Raw genomic sequence first — 17,418 nt, forward strand, 5'->3', positions numbered from 1 at the left:
CAGCAGGACCCGCCAGCACCTCTCTGTGGGGCGTGGGATGGATGGGCACCGCAGGGACATGTGTGCCGTGGTCTGGCCAGCACCACCCCGAGCTCCGAACTCTCCCACACCACGGCCCACCCCAGGGGCACTCACCAGGCCTGTTGGGGCACATGGCCATCCCTGCTGAGCACCCCGGTGACCACCAGCACGTGGCGTGGGCACGCTGGCATATGGCTGTCATGGTGGGAATGAGCTGTCATGTCGGCGCGGGGAAATTACCCTGTAACGAGGCGCGCTGGAGATTAGGCTAATGAGAAAATCAAAACACAATTTAATTCCTGTCACTGCCTGATCGTCTTTAAACGACGCCGTGCGGTTCTGACGGGCCAGCATGCTGTGCCTTCCTGCCCTCCGGCACCGCGCCGGCACCGACAGGTCCCCTGCCATGCCTGCACGGAGGCAGCAGGACCGGGGCGGGTGCGAAGGCAGCGCCCGGCTTCCTGCCGGCTTCCCGCGGATGTGGGCACCGGTGCTGGCACCGGGATGCCCCGTCAGCGTCAGCGTGGGAACGGGGGGCGGTGGGGGAGGGCACCTTCCTGCGGACAGAGGGGCCACGGCCAGTCCTGCCCCTGCCCCTGGGGATGCGGCCGCAGCGGCCTGGGAAAGTGGTGCTCACTGCAGGGAGCCCCCGCCATGCCCCGGCAGCTGCAGGACCCCAACAGCCCCGCCGCCGGGGCTGGGACTGCGGCAGTGCCAAGGGAGAGCTCCGATGATGGGAGCAGCCACGGCACCCAGCCCCCACAGTGGCAAGGCCACACCCCCGGCCCGGCAGCCTCGGGGGGCTGGGTGCCGGCAGGGCAGGTGGTCCTGGCAAACGAGGCGCGGGGGCTGGGTGCCTGCAGCCCATCTCAAGGCGTGTGGTGCACCAGGGCCGTGGGAGCAGGGCAGGAGGGTCCCCCTTCACCGGGCGGGAGGGTCCCCCTTCACCGGTCCCGGTTTATCTTGGACAGCGGTGTTTCCTCTGGCCCTTTGTCTGCAAGGCTGTGGCCGCCCGCGCCGGCCCCCCCCCGGCCTTCCTGCGTGCCGCCGCAGGGGATGCACGGCGGGCCACGCTCACACCGTGCGACCACCGCCCTGGCACGCCCCACAGCACTCCGCCGGCCAGGACCGCTGCTGAGAGGCTCGACACCCGCAGCCGGCCCCGCGCACGCACCAGTGGCGCGCATAGGATGCACATGGGATGCGTGCATAGGATGCGCGCATGAGATGCACACATGGATGCACGTGTGCGATGCACACGTGGGGTGCAGGTGTGGGGTGCTCTCGGGTGGGGGTGCCAGCCGGGTCCCTGGGGCCAGGCCAGCACGGTGCCACGGTGCGGGTGCCACAACGCGCTGCTTGCCGGCCCCACTGTTGTTGTGGCCGCAGCCCCGCTATGGCCTTTGAAGTCAGGCGACTTCCTGCCCTGGTTTTATGGCCTGATCTGTCTGCGCCGTGTGCTTTCCCCAGTCATAAATCACTTGGTGCTGGGGGGCTCAGGGGACTGTGGCCGGCCGCATGCCCGTGGCCCCGGCCCCGCTGAGGGGCACCAACCAAACCTGCACTTACCTGGGAGCTGCCCGGGGCAGGAGAAAGACCCTGGGGAGCACAAGGACCTACACCGCTGGTCTCCGCAGCTCCAAACAGCCACAGCTCAGCCCCAGAAAGGCACCGTGGGCATGGACAGCTAGCTGCCCTGGAGCCATCCCACCCAGGGACAATTCCCCCTTCCCAGAGAGATGCAGGGCATGGCCAGGAGGTCTGCAGCCCCAGGCAGGGCAGTGGCCATGGGGCAGGGGCTCCTGCCTCTCTGCCCCTTAGCTCCGTGCCAGCTGTACACCCCCTGTGCCGGTGCCCTGGCCTGGTGCTGCAGGGACAGACATCACCGGCCAGTCCCCTCCCCACAGCCCTGTCAGACCCCTCATTCCCCGTAAAACAGTAAACCAGCCCAGTTTAACAGGCGAAACTGGGGGTCAGGATTTTAGGGTGAATCACGGCAAGACTGGAAATACCCGCAGAGAGTGAGGGCTCAGCCCAGCATGGTGCTGCCTGCGGGGGACTGCAGGAGGGTCCCCACTGCCCCACTCCCTGCCTGGCACCCCCAGCACCCCGAGGCTTCCGGCTCGGCTCAGTGGCGGCAGCGTGAGCTTGGCGCAGTGGTTACCTTCGCTATTCAGAGCATTTCCTGGGTTTTATTGTCTTCCCCTCCTTGTCCCACCTTCCTCGCAGGAAGCCCTCAGTCCCGGCGGAGCCAACGGCTCCGTGCCCAGCAGGACGGCGCTCCCATCACGCTCCCCACTATGCCACGGGCAGAGGTATGGCCGGCACCCTGGTATTCCTGCTCCCAGCAGCAGTGCCCACCTAGGGAGATGGGGCACCAGGACCGTGCCCTGACACCCCCAGCCCTGTTCGGGCACCACTGGGCTTGGCTCCTGGCAGGGAAGTCCCAGCTGCACCACACGCACACTGGCCTGAGCCCTTGCTGCAGCTGTGCCGTTGTTGATGCCCTCCCCAGCACGCGGTGTCAGGGTGTGCTGGGAGCTGGCAGCCCCAGTAGCCCCCATGCCCCTTTCCCCATCTGGCTGTGGCTCTGCCTGGTTGTGCCAGAGCTGCAGACGGAGACCAGGCTCATTGCCATGGTGGTAGCTCCATCCTCGCCAGTGGGAACAGGACTCCTGGCAGTGGGCTGCCTCCCAGGCAGGGGGGGCATGCAGGATCCCCCAGGGTGAAAAGGGCCCCGGGCTGTGCCAGGATGAGGGTGCCATGGGGGGAACAGTGGGCCCCACATCCAGCCTCTCTTTAATTCTGCCCCTTGCCCAGGACACCCCCTGTCCTGCTCCCCCTGCACCTACATCCCCAGCCAGGGTGGGGGGTCCTGCTGCTCACCTTGGCCATGCACTCGGGGCAGGCTGGGGATGCAAGCCAGGGTCCCACGGGGTGGGAGGGGACGCAGACTGGTGGGGCATCCCTGGAGCCCTGTTCCCAGCATGGGGGGAGCTCATTTTGCTGCGGCTGCTGCCTGCCCAGTCCCACTCTCCCTAAATCAATTCGTTGGGTTATTGAAACGCCGCGTCTCCGTCTGGCGGCTAATTGCATGTGATCCCCAATCACACATGCGGCGCGGGCCCCTCTCCCGCTCCAAAATTATGCAGCACCCGCACCCAGCGGCTCTGCCGGCGGCTCGGCAGCACTGGGCACCTGCTGTGGCACAGGGGCTGGTGGGGCAGGGGTGGTCCCCAGCGAGGTGAACTAGGGGGCAGCTCCATCCCCTCCCCATCCATGTTCCCATCCCCTTCCCCATCCCTGGTTCAGGTGGGCACATGCCCATGCCTCCATCCGCAACTGGGCTGCAAGCAGTGCTGCAGCCAAGGTGGTTGCACCAATCCCCATCCATCATCCTGCTCTCCCAGCCCACTCCCAGTCCCATGCCAGGCTGGCTGCTGGCTCCAGCCCCTGCCCCACTGCCCTGGCCCACGCCCACGCCCAGCTGGACCCCCACACCCCACGGGGCCTCGGGCGGCAAATTCCAAAAGGCACCCGGGAAGATTAATCGTGGGGCCGGCGGCCAGGCTGGCGGGTAACCGGATCACCCTGCTGGGAGCAGGAATGCGGCACTGCCTCACTGACCCTGCCATGCCTGCCACGGCCTGGGAGCGGCCTTGCCACGCGGGGGTCACTGCGGATCAGCATGTCCACGGTGGTCCTGACCATGGTGAGCACCTGCACAGCCCCTGCCCCAGCTGGGGGGACGCTCCCACAGCCCGCAAAGCCAGCAAGGCACCATTCCCAGGCACCAAACCCAGAGACGTGTCCCCAGGATGCACAGACAGGCTGGGTCCCATGTCCCCATGCCGGGAGCGGCACTGTCACCAGCATCCCCATTCCAGAATGGGTACCATCTCTGCTCCGCACATCAAAATGGGCACTGTCCCTAGAGGTGCCATTTACACCCATCCTTCCCCACACACAGCCCACCTCAAGGGCTCCATCATGTCCCCACACTCCCAACCCTGGGGGCAGAGCCCTGCAGCCAGCCCACAGGGTAGGGACAGGCCAGGGGACACCCAGTAATGCCAGGGTCTCTGTGAAGTCTCTGGTGGGCAGGAGGGCCCGATCCTGCAGTGGCACATGGGACAGCAGGCCCCCACCTCCATGCGGTGCCGTGCCATGCCATGGGGGCTGTGGAAGCTTTGGGGAGGCTGGCACGGCACAGCTGCCACTCTAGAGTTAAGGTGGTGGCTGGGGGCGGGGAGAGGGCCCATGGAGGGATGAGGTTCCCACAGTGGGGTCCCCCCACTCTCCTGCCCCAAAGGTCCCGCTGGGGTGCAGGGCTGGACCCCAGCCGGGCAGGGAGGATGCAGGACAGACCAGGGCTAAGAATAGAGCTGGGCTGGGACAGGAGGAGGAGGAAGGATGGGGCTTCCTCTGCGACGGCTCTTCTTCCTCCTGCCCAGCTCTGCCACGCAGCACCAGCACGGTGCAACACAGCACAGAGTGGCATGGTGCTCACCATGTCCTCTGCCAGGGTGGCTGGGTCCCCCTGGCTGTGGGGCCCATGGGTGGCCCTGTGCCCGCTGGATGAAGTACCCAAAAGCATGGAGTGATGGTGGTGTGCATGCACAGGCAAGCATGAACACATGCACACACACACACAACCCCGCCATCCTGCCTGCACACACGTGCACAACCAGGCAGGCACAGCCATTGGGAACCGGACGGGCAGTGATGCCGCCAGCTCCAGCCCCAACAGCCCTGCCTGCACCCCCAGCACACTGAGCCCCCCTGAGCGCCCCGGGCTGTGGGAACACGTGGGACAGGGACATCCCGGGTGCCATCTGCTCCTCTCGCCACCCCCCACATGACAGCCCACATTGGAGGGTGCAGTCGGCAGCAGACCCCAGCAGCACTGTGCCCACTGCCCATATCAACGCTACCGCCTCACCCCCCCGCCCGCTCACCACCGCTCCACGTTTCGTTGCACTTTTCTTTTTAATTAACCTCTGGGCGGCGCGGCCCGGCTGCCTCGCTGGGGTTAATGATACCAGTGACCCGCTGCAGCCCATCGATCCCCCAGCCCCGCACTAGTGGCTGATGATGGGTCCCCCCACTGGTGTCTTGCAGGATGAGGTGCCTGCCCCACGCCCCCCCTCCCAGGGCAGCAGCACCCAGGCCATTGCTGAGCCCAGCAGTAGTGCCCCCATCGTGCTGCAGCCTGGCGAGGTGCTAGGCTGGAGCCCCCAGCCCCCACCCCCGGCAGCATCCCCATGCCCATGCCAGCCCCACGGCTCAGGGCAGCCCACAGCATTGCAGGGAGCTGTACGGTGCACTGAGCTGTGGGGCACGGGGAGGTCCATGGGGCACAGGGATGGCCATGGGACACTGGGGGCACTGGGACAGCTGTGCACTCTGGGCAGCCCAGGATGAGGCAGCGTGTGGGGCTGGAGCCAGAAGCAAGCCCCAGCTGCAGCCAGCCCCACCGTGCCCTGCAATTCTCCCCCATCACTGGAGACCCCAGCCACAGACCTGGCACCGGCACCAGCACTGGCAGCCCAGGCAGACTGCGCTGCCCCGGCATGGCGGGGAGGGTCCAGCGGGCACCAGTGGCCCCGGCTGACCCTGGCCAGGTCTGGGGGTGCAGGCTGTGCCAGTCCTGCAGTGTGCCCCCAGGCTGCACTCAGCTGGGGAACCCTGCATGTGGGCAACATGTGCCGGAGCGGCATGCCATGCTGCTGCAGCCACGCTGTCCCCACGTGTCACCTTGTGCGGGGTGCTGCCCTAGTCCCATGAGGCCATGGGTGCCCATGCCCAGGGTGCGTCCCCCCTGGTTCCATGTCTCCCCCACCCCTTGGGCCGCGGGGGGGCCCCTCCCGGCCTCTCGCTGGCTCCTTGGCAGCGCTGGGACCGGGGTCCTGGCCCCCCCGCGGCCGCCCCAGCCCTGCTCCTCGCTCAGGTGCGCCCTGTCAGCATGCGGAGCTTTAATCCGATGGTCGTTCATCTTGGGCGCGGGGCCGGGCTGTCAGCGGCTCAGACGAGCCATTTCCTCACCGCGCTGCCCGGCGCGGGCCGAGCCGAGCCCCCCGCCCTTGCGCCTAATTGAATCCGCATGGCTGTGCCGGCCCCGCCACCCTGCGCCCACCCGCCCAGCACCGGGACAGGCCCCCTCCCCATGGGGGCCATGGGGTGATCTGGGGCACAGCGGCTGGTGCGCCCCATACACGAGCAGCCCTCGGACCACATCCAGAGCCCCCCACCCTGCAGTCAGCAAGAGTGGGCTGGGGTCTCTGGCAGCACCCGTTCCCGGTGCTGTGCCCACTGGGGTCAGCACCCCCTGGCCCTGTGCAGCCCCTGCTCTAGCCGCCTCCGCCGGCTGCCCCGTCCCAGCTATTTGCGGTGCGGGGAAGGAAGCAGCCGTGGTGAGACGGTGCTGCCTGCCCGCTTCCTGCTGCCCGTCACAAATAGTCCCCCGCCCTGGTAGCAGTGGGCATGCGGCCCCACACAATGGCTCTGCCCCACGGCGGATGAGGTTCCCATGGCCCCCCATCCCAGCCTGCTCCCCCCCGCAGCCCAGAGTGGGCCCCCACAACCCCTCTCCCCCAGCAGCACCCCTGTGAACCCCGGATCAATGCCCACAGGGACCCCGAGCCCTGTGGGGGTCCCAGCATGGGCCAGCTGGGACAGGCCCCTCTCCAGCGGGTCCCTGTTGCCTGGGGAAGGGGCTGTGGCTGTCTCCACCAGCCCTGGGGAAGGGGACAGGATGGTCCCTACCAGCCCTGCCCTGCCGGGGTCAGGGGGCGGGCGTGGGTGACAGCCCGGCGGGGGGGCACCAGCGTTTGCTTCAGCCAGAGGCTTTGAAATGCAACCCCCCCCCAGCCCTGGCCCATTTGGCTGGAGTTTGGCCCAGGCCCATATGGAGGCCACAGAGCAGGGAGGGGGTCCCAGGGCAGGGAGCAGCAGCTGGGGCTGAGGCCAGTGGAAACCCCTGACCCCGCACACTGCTTCCCCCATGCATGGTGCTGGGTGAGGGTCCCTGCAGCATCCTCCCTCATCCCTGCCTGGGTGCACCCCCCAGGGCCACATCCTGCTCCTGTCCCCAGCCCTGTCGGTCCCTGGTACCAATACATGTACCTCCATGTGTATGTGTGTGCCTGCACATGTATGCGGCAGCTCTGCATGTCAGCTGGTGCCTTGGTGCTCCACGAGCACCTCTGTGCATGGCAGCTGCTCGCCTGCACATGCCTGCACCCGCACATGCACTGTGGGTGGTTGCGCACACACGTACACACCAGGCACGCGAGTGTGAGTGCCCACCTGCGTGGGCTGCACCTGCACCAGCACATGTGTGCGGGAGCCACTGAGCCACGTGCCGGGCCCTATGTGGCGTGAGCCCCCAGCACCATCACCACCCTCGTGCTCCCGGGGGGCACAAGGGGGCTCCTCGCCCTGGGCCACCCCTGCCCTTGTCCCCACCACCGCTCCCTCCACGCTCGCTGTGTAATGGAGCCAGGGTCAGCCCTGTGCTGGTGCATGAGTGCAGAGAGGTCGGCATGTGTTAATGAATAGATCATTTGCCAACAGCCCCTGGGGGGGATCCCCGGCATCCCCGGCTCCCAGCACATTAATCCCCGTTTACCGGGGCAAGGTGTAATCCCATTAGTTGTGGCTTCGCCCGCGGCCCGCGGCCCCCGGCCCCGTGAGCAGGGTCAGGATTTATTGCCAATAATTGGCCAGGTCTCCTCCCCCAGCACGGGGCGCAGTGCTGCCAGCGGCTCCCCTGGTGATGCCCCGCTTGCCTCCGCTACTGACGGTTTAATTTTGCACTGAGCTATTCCCCTTATTAAAGGAAAATTCATTTGCAAGCAATTTCCATGTGCAAACTGCTCTGCAGCTCCAGCTCCAGCGCGGGGCTGGGAGCGCCCCTAATTGAGTTACCGCCAGGCGCTTCGGCACGGAGCCGTGTTATTGAAATGGATCCGCTAAATAATAGATCAGGGGCAGAGCGTGGTGCTGGGGCATAAGCGTATTAGCGGGCTGAGCCGCCCCCTCCCACCCCTAATCGCGTTACCCTGGCATGGGGAATTGCCGGCGCAGCACAGCACCCGAGCGCGGCACAGGGTGTCCCACCAGCCAGCTCCTGGGCTGGCTGTGGTAGGGCTGGGGAACGCAGGGGTGGGCAGTCCTGGGTGCCCCCAGAGTGGGGTGTCCTGAGCTGGGGACAGGGCAGCCCCAGCCACTGGCACAGATAGTCTCTGGAGCATGCACCCCCTCCACTGTGCACACCCTCACACATGCATGCACCCCCTGGTGCATGCACACACACACACACATACTTGCATGCTGCTCACCCTGCACCCAATGCAGGGTGCAGAGCCTAGCACAGCTGCTGGGGAAGGGGCATGAGGGGCTCAGCCCTGGCACATCTGGCAATGCTGCCTGCCCCAGCCAGGCACAGAGGGCTAGGGGGCAACTGGTGAGCCGAGGGCATAGGCCCTGCACATGGTCCCAGACCCGCAGGGACCCCATCCTCCCCCGGGACCTGACCCCCAGCAGGTGTACGTGTAGGAGGTGGAGGTGGAGGTGTAGGAGCTGAGGTGGGTGCTGGCACTGCCACGCCAGGGTGTGCTGCCTGGGACAGCCATGCCCATCACCATCCCCGCTGGCTGCGGGCGCCTGGCCAGCGCAGGGCGCTTTGCCCCGCTCCGCAGGAAACTCCAGTGTTCCTGCAAAAATTCAGAGGTTTCTTTTTGTTTTCCACTGCATGTCCTGATTTGGGGTGAAAAGCGTTTCCCATCCTGTGTTCCTGGCAGCTGGAGCTGACACTTCCCCCGCCTGGTGGCAGTGAGCTGGGGGCCAAGGCCCAGAGCTGGGGGCCAGGGGGGTGTCCAGCCTACCCCAGGGGTGGGGAGCAGCACACCTACACTGCAGCCTGGCAGCCCTGCCGATGGCCATGGCCGTGCCCTCACCCTGCCTGCAGTGCCCATGGGGGCCGGGTGGGATCTGAGCTGTTCAGCCCACTCTGGGCTACCTCACTAGGTAGCTCATGGGGCACGAGTAGGGGGCCAAGGAGGGGCCGGCACTGCTCCTCAGGAGCATCCCTGGGCAGCTGGCTGCTGCTGCGCAGGGATTTCACCCCAGCTGCTGCAGAACAATGGGGCAGGGGCGATGGAGCGGGGGCAATGCCCCATCCCGTCAGGGTGAGCCCAGCAGCTGAAGATCCACCTGGATCCCAGCCTGGCTCCTGTCTGCCCTGCCTGGTGCCAGGGCCCAGTGCGGCTGGAGTGCTCCAGGTGCTGCTGGCCCAGGGCCCTGCGGTGGATCTCCCTCCGGTCCTGAGCAGCTGGAATTGCAGGGGGGCTTGCTCAGGGCAGCTGCTGGCCCCAATTGGTGCGAGAACAAGGAATTATCCCATGCGGCAATTTCCTGGTGCATGTCACAGGGTGTTGGTTGGGACGGAGCCTCGGCCACTCCATGGGGCTGGGACTGGGGTGAGAAGGGCTGTGCCCCTACACCATGCTGCCTGGGGCCCACTGCCCAGCAGGGTGGCCCCATCTCGTGCCACGTGGTGCCGCTGCAGGGGACCGTGGCTCACAGAGGGTGCCAGTGGGTGACACAGCTCGCCTGTACCCTGGTACGAGCACCATCCCAAGGCAAGTAGCGGGAGCTGGCAGCACGTGCAGCAGCAGCAGCTCCACTGGCTTCCCGCGTCACGATGCCGCCAGCTGGGTGAGCCATCCCTCCGGAGATGGAGGACAAAAGCCACGTGCAAGGCAGCCGTGCAAACGCCACCGCCTCGGCCTGCCAGGCCCCGCACGCCGGCAGGCAAGGGGCTCTGTACACCCATGCCAGCAGGGCCCCTCCAGCGGTACCACGCCGGGGTGGCCGCACTCCCAGGGAGCAGCCTGCAAACCTCTCCCAAATCGGTTTGATCCCAGGCTCGCCGGAGCCCTCTCCCCGCCCCCGCCCGCCGCCCGCTCCGGTGTTTAATTGCTCCGGCTGCTGGGAAATTTCAAGGTTGAATTTGTCTAACTCCAATTTCCAGCCAGGGGATCGCGTTCTGCCTTTGTCAGCAAGATTGGAAGCCCCCAGCCCCTCCCGGCACCGGCACTGACGGGTCCCCCTGCACCTGCTCCCCCAGCCCCGCACAGTTCTCCCACCGCCCCATCCCCATCCCCCCGGCTGCGCACAGGTTCATTTTCTCTCACTACTGCCATGACCCCTGTGCCCTCCACACCGTCACTGTGCGTGTGTGTGCGTGTGTCCCCTGTGTCCCCTTGCCAGGCCCAGAGCATCCCAGTAGCAGACCCATGGGGACACTGCGCGGGATTGGGGCTGGGGGATGCCGAATCGTCCCTCTGGAGTGATTCGGCATCCCCCAGCCCCAATCCCGCCAGAGAATATGGACCCGCTGTCAGCAGCCGGGGCTCACCTGCGTGTGCGGGCGTCCCCGGGTTTTTACGAGCGGTTGGGATCCCGGAGCTATTTGTACCGGGGAGGGCAGCAGGGAAGGGGGGGGGCGGATTTATGGCCTGGCCGCGCTCTGAAACCCAAAACCCACCCGAAGCGGCCTAATCACTCCCAGACGCGGCGGCCCCTGCACTTTTATGGGGCATTTTAGAGCAGGGGAGCTAATAAATTTTTTGTGACGGTAAAAGCCCCGCTGAGGATCTGGGGCGGGGGGCAACGGGCACCCATCGGCTGCCCCACGGGGTGGGGGGATTAAAATGGCTGTACGAGGGGGAGGCGCGGCACTGCGCCCCGTATGTATCCCGGTAGCGGCGGCGGAGAGGGAGCTGTGACCCCCCCCTCACCCCCCCCCCTCCGTGTCGGTGGCTCCTCCTCCTCCCGGTGCCCAATTTGCCGCCCCGGCCCCGGGTCTTTAAGGCTGCGGCATCGGGGCCGTGGAGGCGGGGGGGGGAAGCGGCGGCGGGTGCGGAGCTGCCCAGTCCCGCCGAGCGGGTCCCGGCGCCGGGAGGCCGAGCGCTCCCCGCCGCCGCTGCCGCCGGGCCCCCGCCGAGGGGGCGGGCTGCGCCCGCGGGGTTTAAGTGCGGCCGCGGCTTGATGCGCGGGCGGGACGGCGGCGGCGAGACGGGGGGGGAGCCCGGCGGGATGAGGCGGGCGCGGTGCTGAGGCGGCCCCGGTGCGGGAGCGGGGACGCGCCATGACCTCGGCGCGGGAGGCGGCTGGTTCCCCCCCGCTGCACCCCCCGGGCGGCGGCCGCCGGCGAAGCGCCCTGGACCAGCTCCCGCCGCCCGCCAACTCCAACAAGCCGCTGACCCCCTTCGGCATCGAAGACATCTTGGGGCGGCCCCGCGGCGGGAGCCCCCCCGGGCCCGGCCCCGCCGCGCCCCCCGCCCGGCTCCCCGAGAAGGCGGCGGGGCCCCGCGGCGGCGGCTGCGCCCCGTCCTCGCCGCTCTGCGCGCTGGAGGAGCTCGCCAGCAAGACCTTCCAGGGGCTGGAGCTGGGCGTGCTGCAGGCGGCCGAAGGTACCGGGGCGGCGGGGGGGCTCCGCCGGCACCGGGGAGGGGGACGGGACGGGCACCGGGCAGGTGCTGGAGCCGGCGGGCGCGGCGGGGTGTCCGGAGCTGCGCCGCCGCCCGTGGCGGTGCCGGGATTCCTCCTCGCCCCTGGCCCGGCGCGGCCCCGGTGAGCTCCCGGCGTCTCCCCGGAGGGGCGAGTGAGGCCGAGAGACCCGGCAGTCGCGACCCGGCAAGGGGCCGGTGCTGGCCCGCGGCGGCGGGGACACGGCATCCCGGCCGGGGCAGCCCCGCACCGCTCCCGGAGCCGCCGCGGCCCGGAGGGAGGCAGAGGCCCGGGTACAGCGAGCCCAAGCGAGCCCCGGCCGAGCCCGCTCCGCGGCGGCGAGTGAGCCGCGGCCGGGACCGAGACGCCGGTGCGGGCAAGCCCGAAGCTCCGGGAGGACCGGCCAGGCCGGGGCCGGCAGACGTACCGGGAGCCGCAGGGACCGACCCGGCCTCGGGCCTCGGGAGCCGCAGTACCGGGCGGCGGATCGGTCCCGCGGCGGCGGTCGGCCTGCACCGGACAGAGCGGCGGCACCCGGCCCCGCCGAGCCGCGACCGTGACCGTGACCGAGTGCAGGGGCAGAGCGGCGGATCGCTCCCGTCGGCAACGAAAACCCGAAAACGGCGCGGCGACCCAGCCCGGGCGGGCTCCTTCGGCGGGGCCGGTGGCTTCGGCCGGCCCTCGGCCTTCCGCAGAAACCCGTTACCGGCGGGCCCGGGGAACCGGCGCTGTTCCCGGAGGGGTCCGGCGGCCGCTCCCCGCTCACGGAGGTTGGCTGCGGGCGGCCCGGCACGGTCCGGCGGCGGCTTCCCCGGAGCACCGGGGCCAGCAGAGCCGGTGGGTCGCGGCCCCCGCGGGAACGAACAGGCCCCACCGGGCCCCCGGCTTGACCCCACCGGGAAGACCCGCCATGAGAGTAGGCGGGCGGGCCGAGCGGCAACCGGGACCCTGCCGCCATCCCGAGCCGAGAATCCTCCATCGGGGGACGGATGGACCCGGGCAGACAGAGCAGGGCTCCCGTGATTAACGGAACAACCCCTACCGGGACGGACACACGGACAGACACAGCGGGGCTCCCGTGATTAACGAAAAAAAAAACCCTTACCGGGACGGACACACGGATGGACAGAGCAGGGCGCCGTGACTAACGAAAAAAAAACCGTTACCGGGTCGGACAGACGGACGGGGACAGGCAGAGCCGCGTTCCTGTAATTAACGAAGAACGAAACGATCCCCACAGCCAGCCGGACAGTGACGGGCGGGCAGAGCTAGACTCCCGTGATTAACCAAAAAACCCGGTACCAGCCGGACAAACGGACGGGGATGGGCAGAGTGCGGCTCCCGCCGTTAACGGAAAGCCCTTGCACGGCCGGGCAGGTGGACACGGGCACAGCCGGGCTTCTGCCGTTAACGAAAACAAATCCCTGGCCGGGCGAGCGGCGCTCCGGTAACGAACGCGCCCCCCTTGCCAGGCGGACACACGGACTCGGAGGAAGTGGGGCTCCCGTGAGTAACGAAAAAACCCCAGCGCTTTACCCGGACGGACAGGCGGAAACGGCCGGGCCGGGCAGCCCTGCGGTAATTAACCAAAAAAAGCCGTTGCACGGCCGGGCAGCGGGACGGAAAGGGGACAGCTCGGGGCTCCCGGATCAAGGTAAAAAACCGACCGAACGCCGCGGCTGCGCGGCCGGCCGGGTCCGGTGGAGCGGGCGGCCGCCGCTAACGGGGAAGCCGCTGCACGGGCGGGCGGAGGGACGCGGCCGGGCGGAGCGCGGCTCCCGCGGGCAACGACAGCGATCCCTCACCCGGATGGACCGGCGGACAGAAACGGCGCAGCTCGGGGCTCTTGGAATGCCGATAAACCCTGTCACCCGGGCGGGCAGACGGACACGGCCGGCCCCGGAGGGGTCTCTCAATTTGCAAAAACCCCTAGTCCCTGCCTGGCCGCGGCGACGGAACGAACCGGGACCCGCCGACAGACGGGCAGATTGGGGTTCTCGTAACGGAGGTAAAACCCTGTTACCGGAAAGGACGGACGGACACGGCCGGGCAGAACAGGGCTCCCGTGATAAACGAAAAAAACCCACCCCCTGCTCGCCCCGGCAGACAGAAACGGGAGCGACCGGGGCTCGGTGACTGAGGTAACACCCCGCCACCCGCACATACCTACGGACACAGCTGGGACATCCCGGCGCTCCGGTAACGAACGACCGAGGACGCTGCACGGACGGAGACACTCGCGGCCCCTGGCAGGGCGGGGCGGCGGCCGGGGGTCCCCGGGGAGCGGAGCCCTCGCTACGGGCAGCGGGACGGACAGGGTGGCCCCGGGACCCTTCAGCGGCGGCGGCAGGTCTCGTTAACGGGGGAGGCAGCCGCCGGCGCCCCGCGCCTCGGGGAGCCCCGGGAGCCGCGTTACCGAGCGGCGGATCGGTCCTGCCGGCAACACAGAGGCTGAGCCGGGCCGAGACCGGCACCGGGAGCCAGTGGCTGCTGTGGATCCGTTACCGGTGCCGCGGACGGATACGAGCTGCCTCTCACCGGAGGTTTTACTTCGCCGCCGCCGGCAGCAGCGCCGGGTCGGGGCCCCGCGGCTGCGGCGCGGCCGTGCCGAGGGCGGCGGCGGGAACCAGGCCCCAGGGGAGCTGCTCGGCACCGGGGCTCCTGAAAATCTTTGCGCAAAAGCGACGGCCCGGGCGAGCGGACACGCTTCGTGCTGTCGATGCGGCCCCGCCGCCCGGGGCTGCGCTCCTGCCTTCCCGGTACGGGCCCCGCGACAGCGGCCTGGGCTCATGCACTGAGTCGGCGGCGGGGACGAACCGCACTGGAGCCCCGGGATCCCCGGGCCGCGCCGGCGGCGGGACACGGGTGTGATCGGCTCCCGGTGGGACCGAGGCCGCTGCGAGACGGCGCAGGGCCAGGCGGGAGCGGCGGTGGGCCGGGCTCGGTTCAGCGCGGCGGCGGCCGGGCTCGGCGAAGCCGGGCCGGGAGGGGAGCGGTGGGGGCCGGCGGGGCGTGTACGGGCCCGACCGAGCTCAGCGCGGCTCGCCGGTGCCGGTGCCGGTGCTGGTGCTAACGCGGGTGCGGATACTAATGTCGGTGCCGGTGTGGGTGCTGATGCTGGTGCGGGTGTGGGTGCCAATGCTGGTGCTGGTGCGGGTGTCGGTGCCGATGCCGGTGTGGGTATGGGTGCGGTGCTAATGCGGGTGCGGGTGCTGATGCTGGTGCGGATGGGGTATGGGTGCGGTGCTACTGCAGATGCCGGTGCCCGTGCTGGTGCGGATGTCGGTACCGATGCCGGTGCGGGGGCGGGTATGTGTGCGGTGCTAATGCGGGTGCGGGTGCCGGTGCAGTGGCGGTGCGGTGTGGGTATGGGTGCGATGCTAATGTGGGTGCCGGTGCCAGTGCTGGTGCCGCCGCGCTGAGCCCGCTGTCCCCGCAGGTCGGGAGCCGCTGGGTGCCCTGGGGCAGCGCCCGGCCTGCAAGAAGCGGCGCAAGTCGCGGACGGCGTTCACCAACCAGCAGATCTACGAGCTGGAGCAGCGGTTCCTGCGGCAGAAGTACCTCTCGCCGGCGGACCGGGACCAGCTGGCGGCCCGGCTGGCGCTCAGCACGGCCCAGGTCATCACCTGGTTCCAGAACCGCCGGGCCAAGCTCAAGCGGGACCTGGAGGAGCTCCGGGCCGACGTGGCCTCGCTGCAGGCGCTGCCCCCCGCCGCGCTCCAGCAGCTGACGGCGCTGCCCGACCCCCCGCGCCCCGCCGGCCCCGGCCCCGGCCCCACGCCCCCGCCCGCCGAGCTCTCGGAGGAGGAGATCGACGTGGGGGACTGAGGCGGCGGAGCGGGACGACCCGGAGGGGTGTCCCGGGCCGGCACCGAGACTGACCGAACCCCCGGGCTGGACGGGGCGGCCGTGCTGCCCCCGCCCCGGCGGGAATTGGTGCAATTTTTCGCTTTTTTTGGGTCCGTCTGTCCCTTTTCTTTTTTTCTTTTCTTTTTAATTTTATTTTCTATCATTTCTGTCCCGCCGGCCCGTCCGCGGCCCGTCCGCCCCGAGTGCTGGGGGCACGGAGGGCCCCGGCCCGGCCCGCCCCAGTGTAAATATTTGGAATAAAGGCGACACCTTACTGAGGAGCGCGGAGGGGCTCTGCAGAGTGGGCGGGCACCCCCGCCCCGAGGGCGCGCCCCGGGGGGGCTCCGCTCGGCCGCCTCGCCCGGACATGGGGGGCGTCGCCGCAGCACCGGAGATCCCCGTCGCCCCGCGCCCATCCCCGTGCTGCGGACGCCCGCAGTCCCCGCTCCCCAGAGCAGAAAGATCCCCTCGAGAGTCCGGCGGGGCCGGGAGGGGTCACCCGGTACCGGCCGGGGCAGCAGGAGTGTCTGTGATGCTGTGTGTGTGTCCGCGGGTGCTTTGCGTGCGCGCGCGTGTCCATGTCTCCAGCCCCACGCGCACACCCTCATGCCGGCTGCAGGGGGGCGCAGGACCCGGGGCGGGAGCAGCGCCCCTCTTCCCCGTGACAGATCCACTCCGGCGGCGCCGACCCCGGCACTGCCCCGCTCGTGATCCGAGTGGGGCCAGGGTAGCGCCAGGTCTCGGTACCTCCTTCCCCTCCGCACCTGCCCCGGCCGTTGGAGTCCATGCCGCCCCTCGTGACGTCATGGTCCGGTGACGTCACTGCGAGAAGCGGTGATGTCGCTTTCTGATGAACAGGAGCGGCTCCGGTTTCGGCTCCGAGTGAGCGGAGGGGGGGCCGGCAGGGAGGACCCCGCAATACGGGGGGGGGTTCTCGGCCCCACCCCCACCCCATCGCCCCCCGGTGCCGTACGGCAAGGTCCGCGCGAGGCGCCCGGGGGCCGCGGGGATGGGCAGCTGCCGGCCCCCTGCCTTCGGCGGGGGTCCCGCGGGGCCCCTGTCACTGCAGCTATGCGCGTCCCGGCTGCCAGCCCCTCCAGCATCCATATGAGCCCTCGCTGATCTAATTACGCTGGTGCGAACTTCCGAAGGCAGAGCACCCCCCCGGCCCCCCCGGTATTTTCTCCGGTTTTAATTGCATTGTCCCGCCCCTCCCCCCGCGCCGCAGCCGCCCGGCGGGCGGGGGGGGAGGGGGAGAAATGAGATTTAGCCTGAAAGTGCCTTTGAGCATCCCCGGGGGGGATTTTTTTTTTAATTTGACAGGTAGGAGCGGCCCGGGGCGCCACGCGTGGGGGCATTGCACGGCTGCTGCGCCCCCCCGGCTTACGCCGGCACCGAGGCTGCGCGGCCCAGCCGGGTAACGGGCAGAGGGGCGGCCAGGGGAGGGGGCGGCGTGGCCCCCCCTGCCCGCGGGTGCGGAGACCCCACGGGCAGGGACAGGTCCCATCCTGCCTCCCTTCTGTCTGCTGGCCCTGTAGCCGTGTCACCCGCAGCCATAGCATGCCGCAGCCACGTTAGCTACAGCCATGGCACCACACAGCCGTGTCACCTACACGGCTGTGTCACCCCACAGCTGTGTTACCCACAGCCATGTAACCCTGCAGCCATACCACGCCAGAGCAGTGTCACCTATGGCTGTGGCATCTTGCAGCCATGTCACCCCCAGTCGTGTTACCCACAGCTGTGCCACCACACAGTCGTGTCACACCACACAGCCGTGTCACCACAGTTGTATTACCCACAGCCATGTCGCCTACAGGGCTGTGTCAGCCCGCAGCCGTGTCCCCCGCAGCCTGGTGCTGGCAGGAGGCAGCGCCAGGCGATGCCGGGCACATGTGTGCACAGACATGCATGCCTGTGTGCGCGCACACGCATGGGCGCTGCACATGTATGCGGCCCCGGGCATGCGCCTGGCGGCGGGGGGGCGGCGGAGGCGGCCCCGGAGATGAGCTCACGGCTCCGGCTCGTTCC

General features: G+C 69.0%; 1 protein-coding gene across 1 annotated transcript; it reads left to right on the forward strand.

The window, feature by feature from the left end:
- Positions 1–10,941: 10,941 nt before the first annotated feature.
- Positions 10,942–15,644, forward strand: LBX2 (ladybird homeobox 2). Its single transcript, XM_055796437.1, has 2 exons — positions 10,942–11,501; positions 14,978–15,644. Exons 1-2 carry the CDS (start codon positions 11,177–11,179, stop codon positions 15,364–15,366), a joined length of 714 nt encoding a protein of 237 aa, XP_055652412.1. The 5' UTR covers positions 10,942–11,176; the 3' UTR covers positions 15,367–15,644.
- Positions 15,645–17,418: the final 1,774 nt, after the last annotated feature.

This window comes from Falco peregrinus, chromosome 2 (genome assembly GCF_023634155.1).
Source record: "Falco peregrinus isolate bFalPer1 chromosome 2, bFalPer1.pri, whole genome shotgun sequence".
Classification (NCBI taxonomy): Eukaryota; Metazoa; Chordata; class Aves; order Falconiformes; family Falconidae; genus Falco; species Falco peregrinus.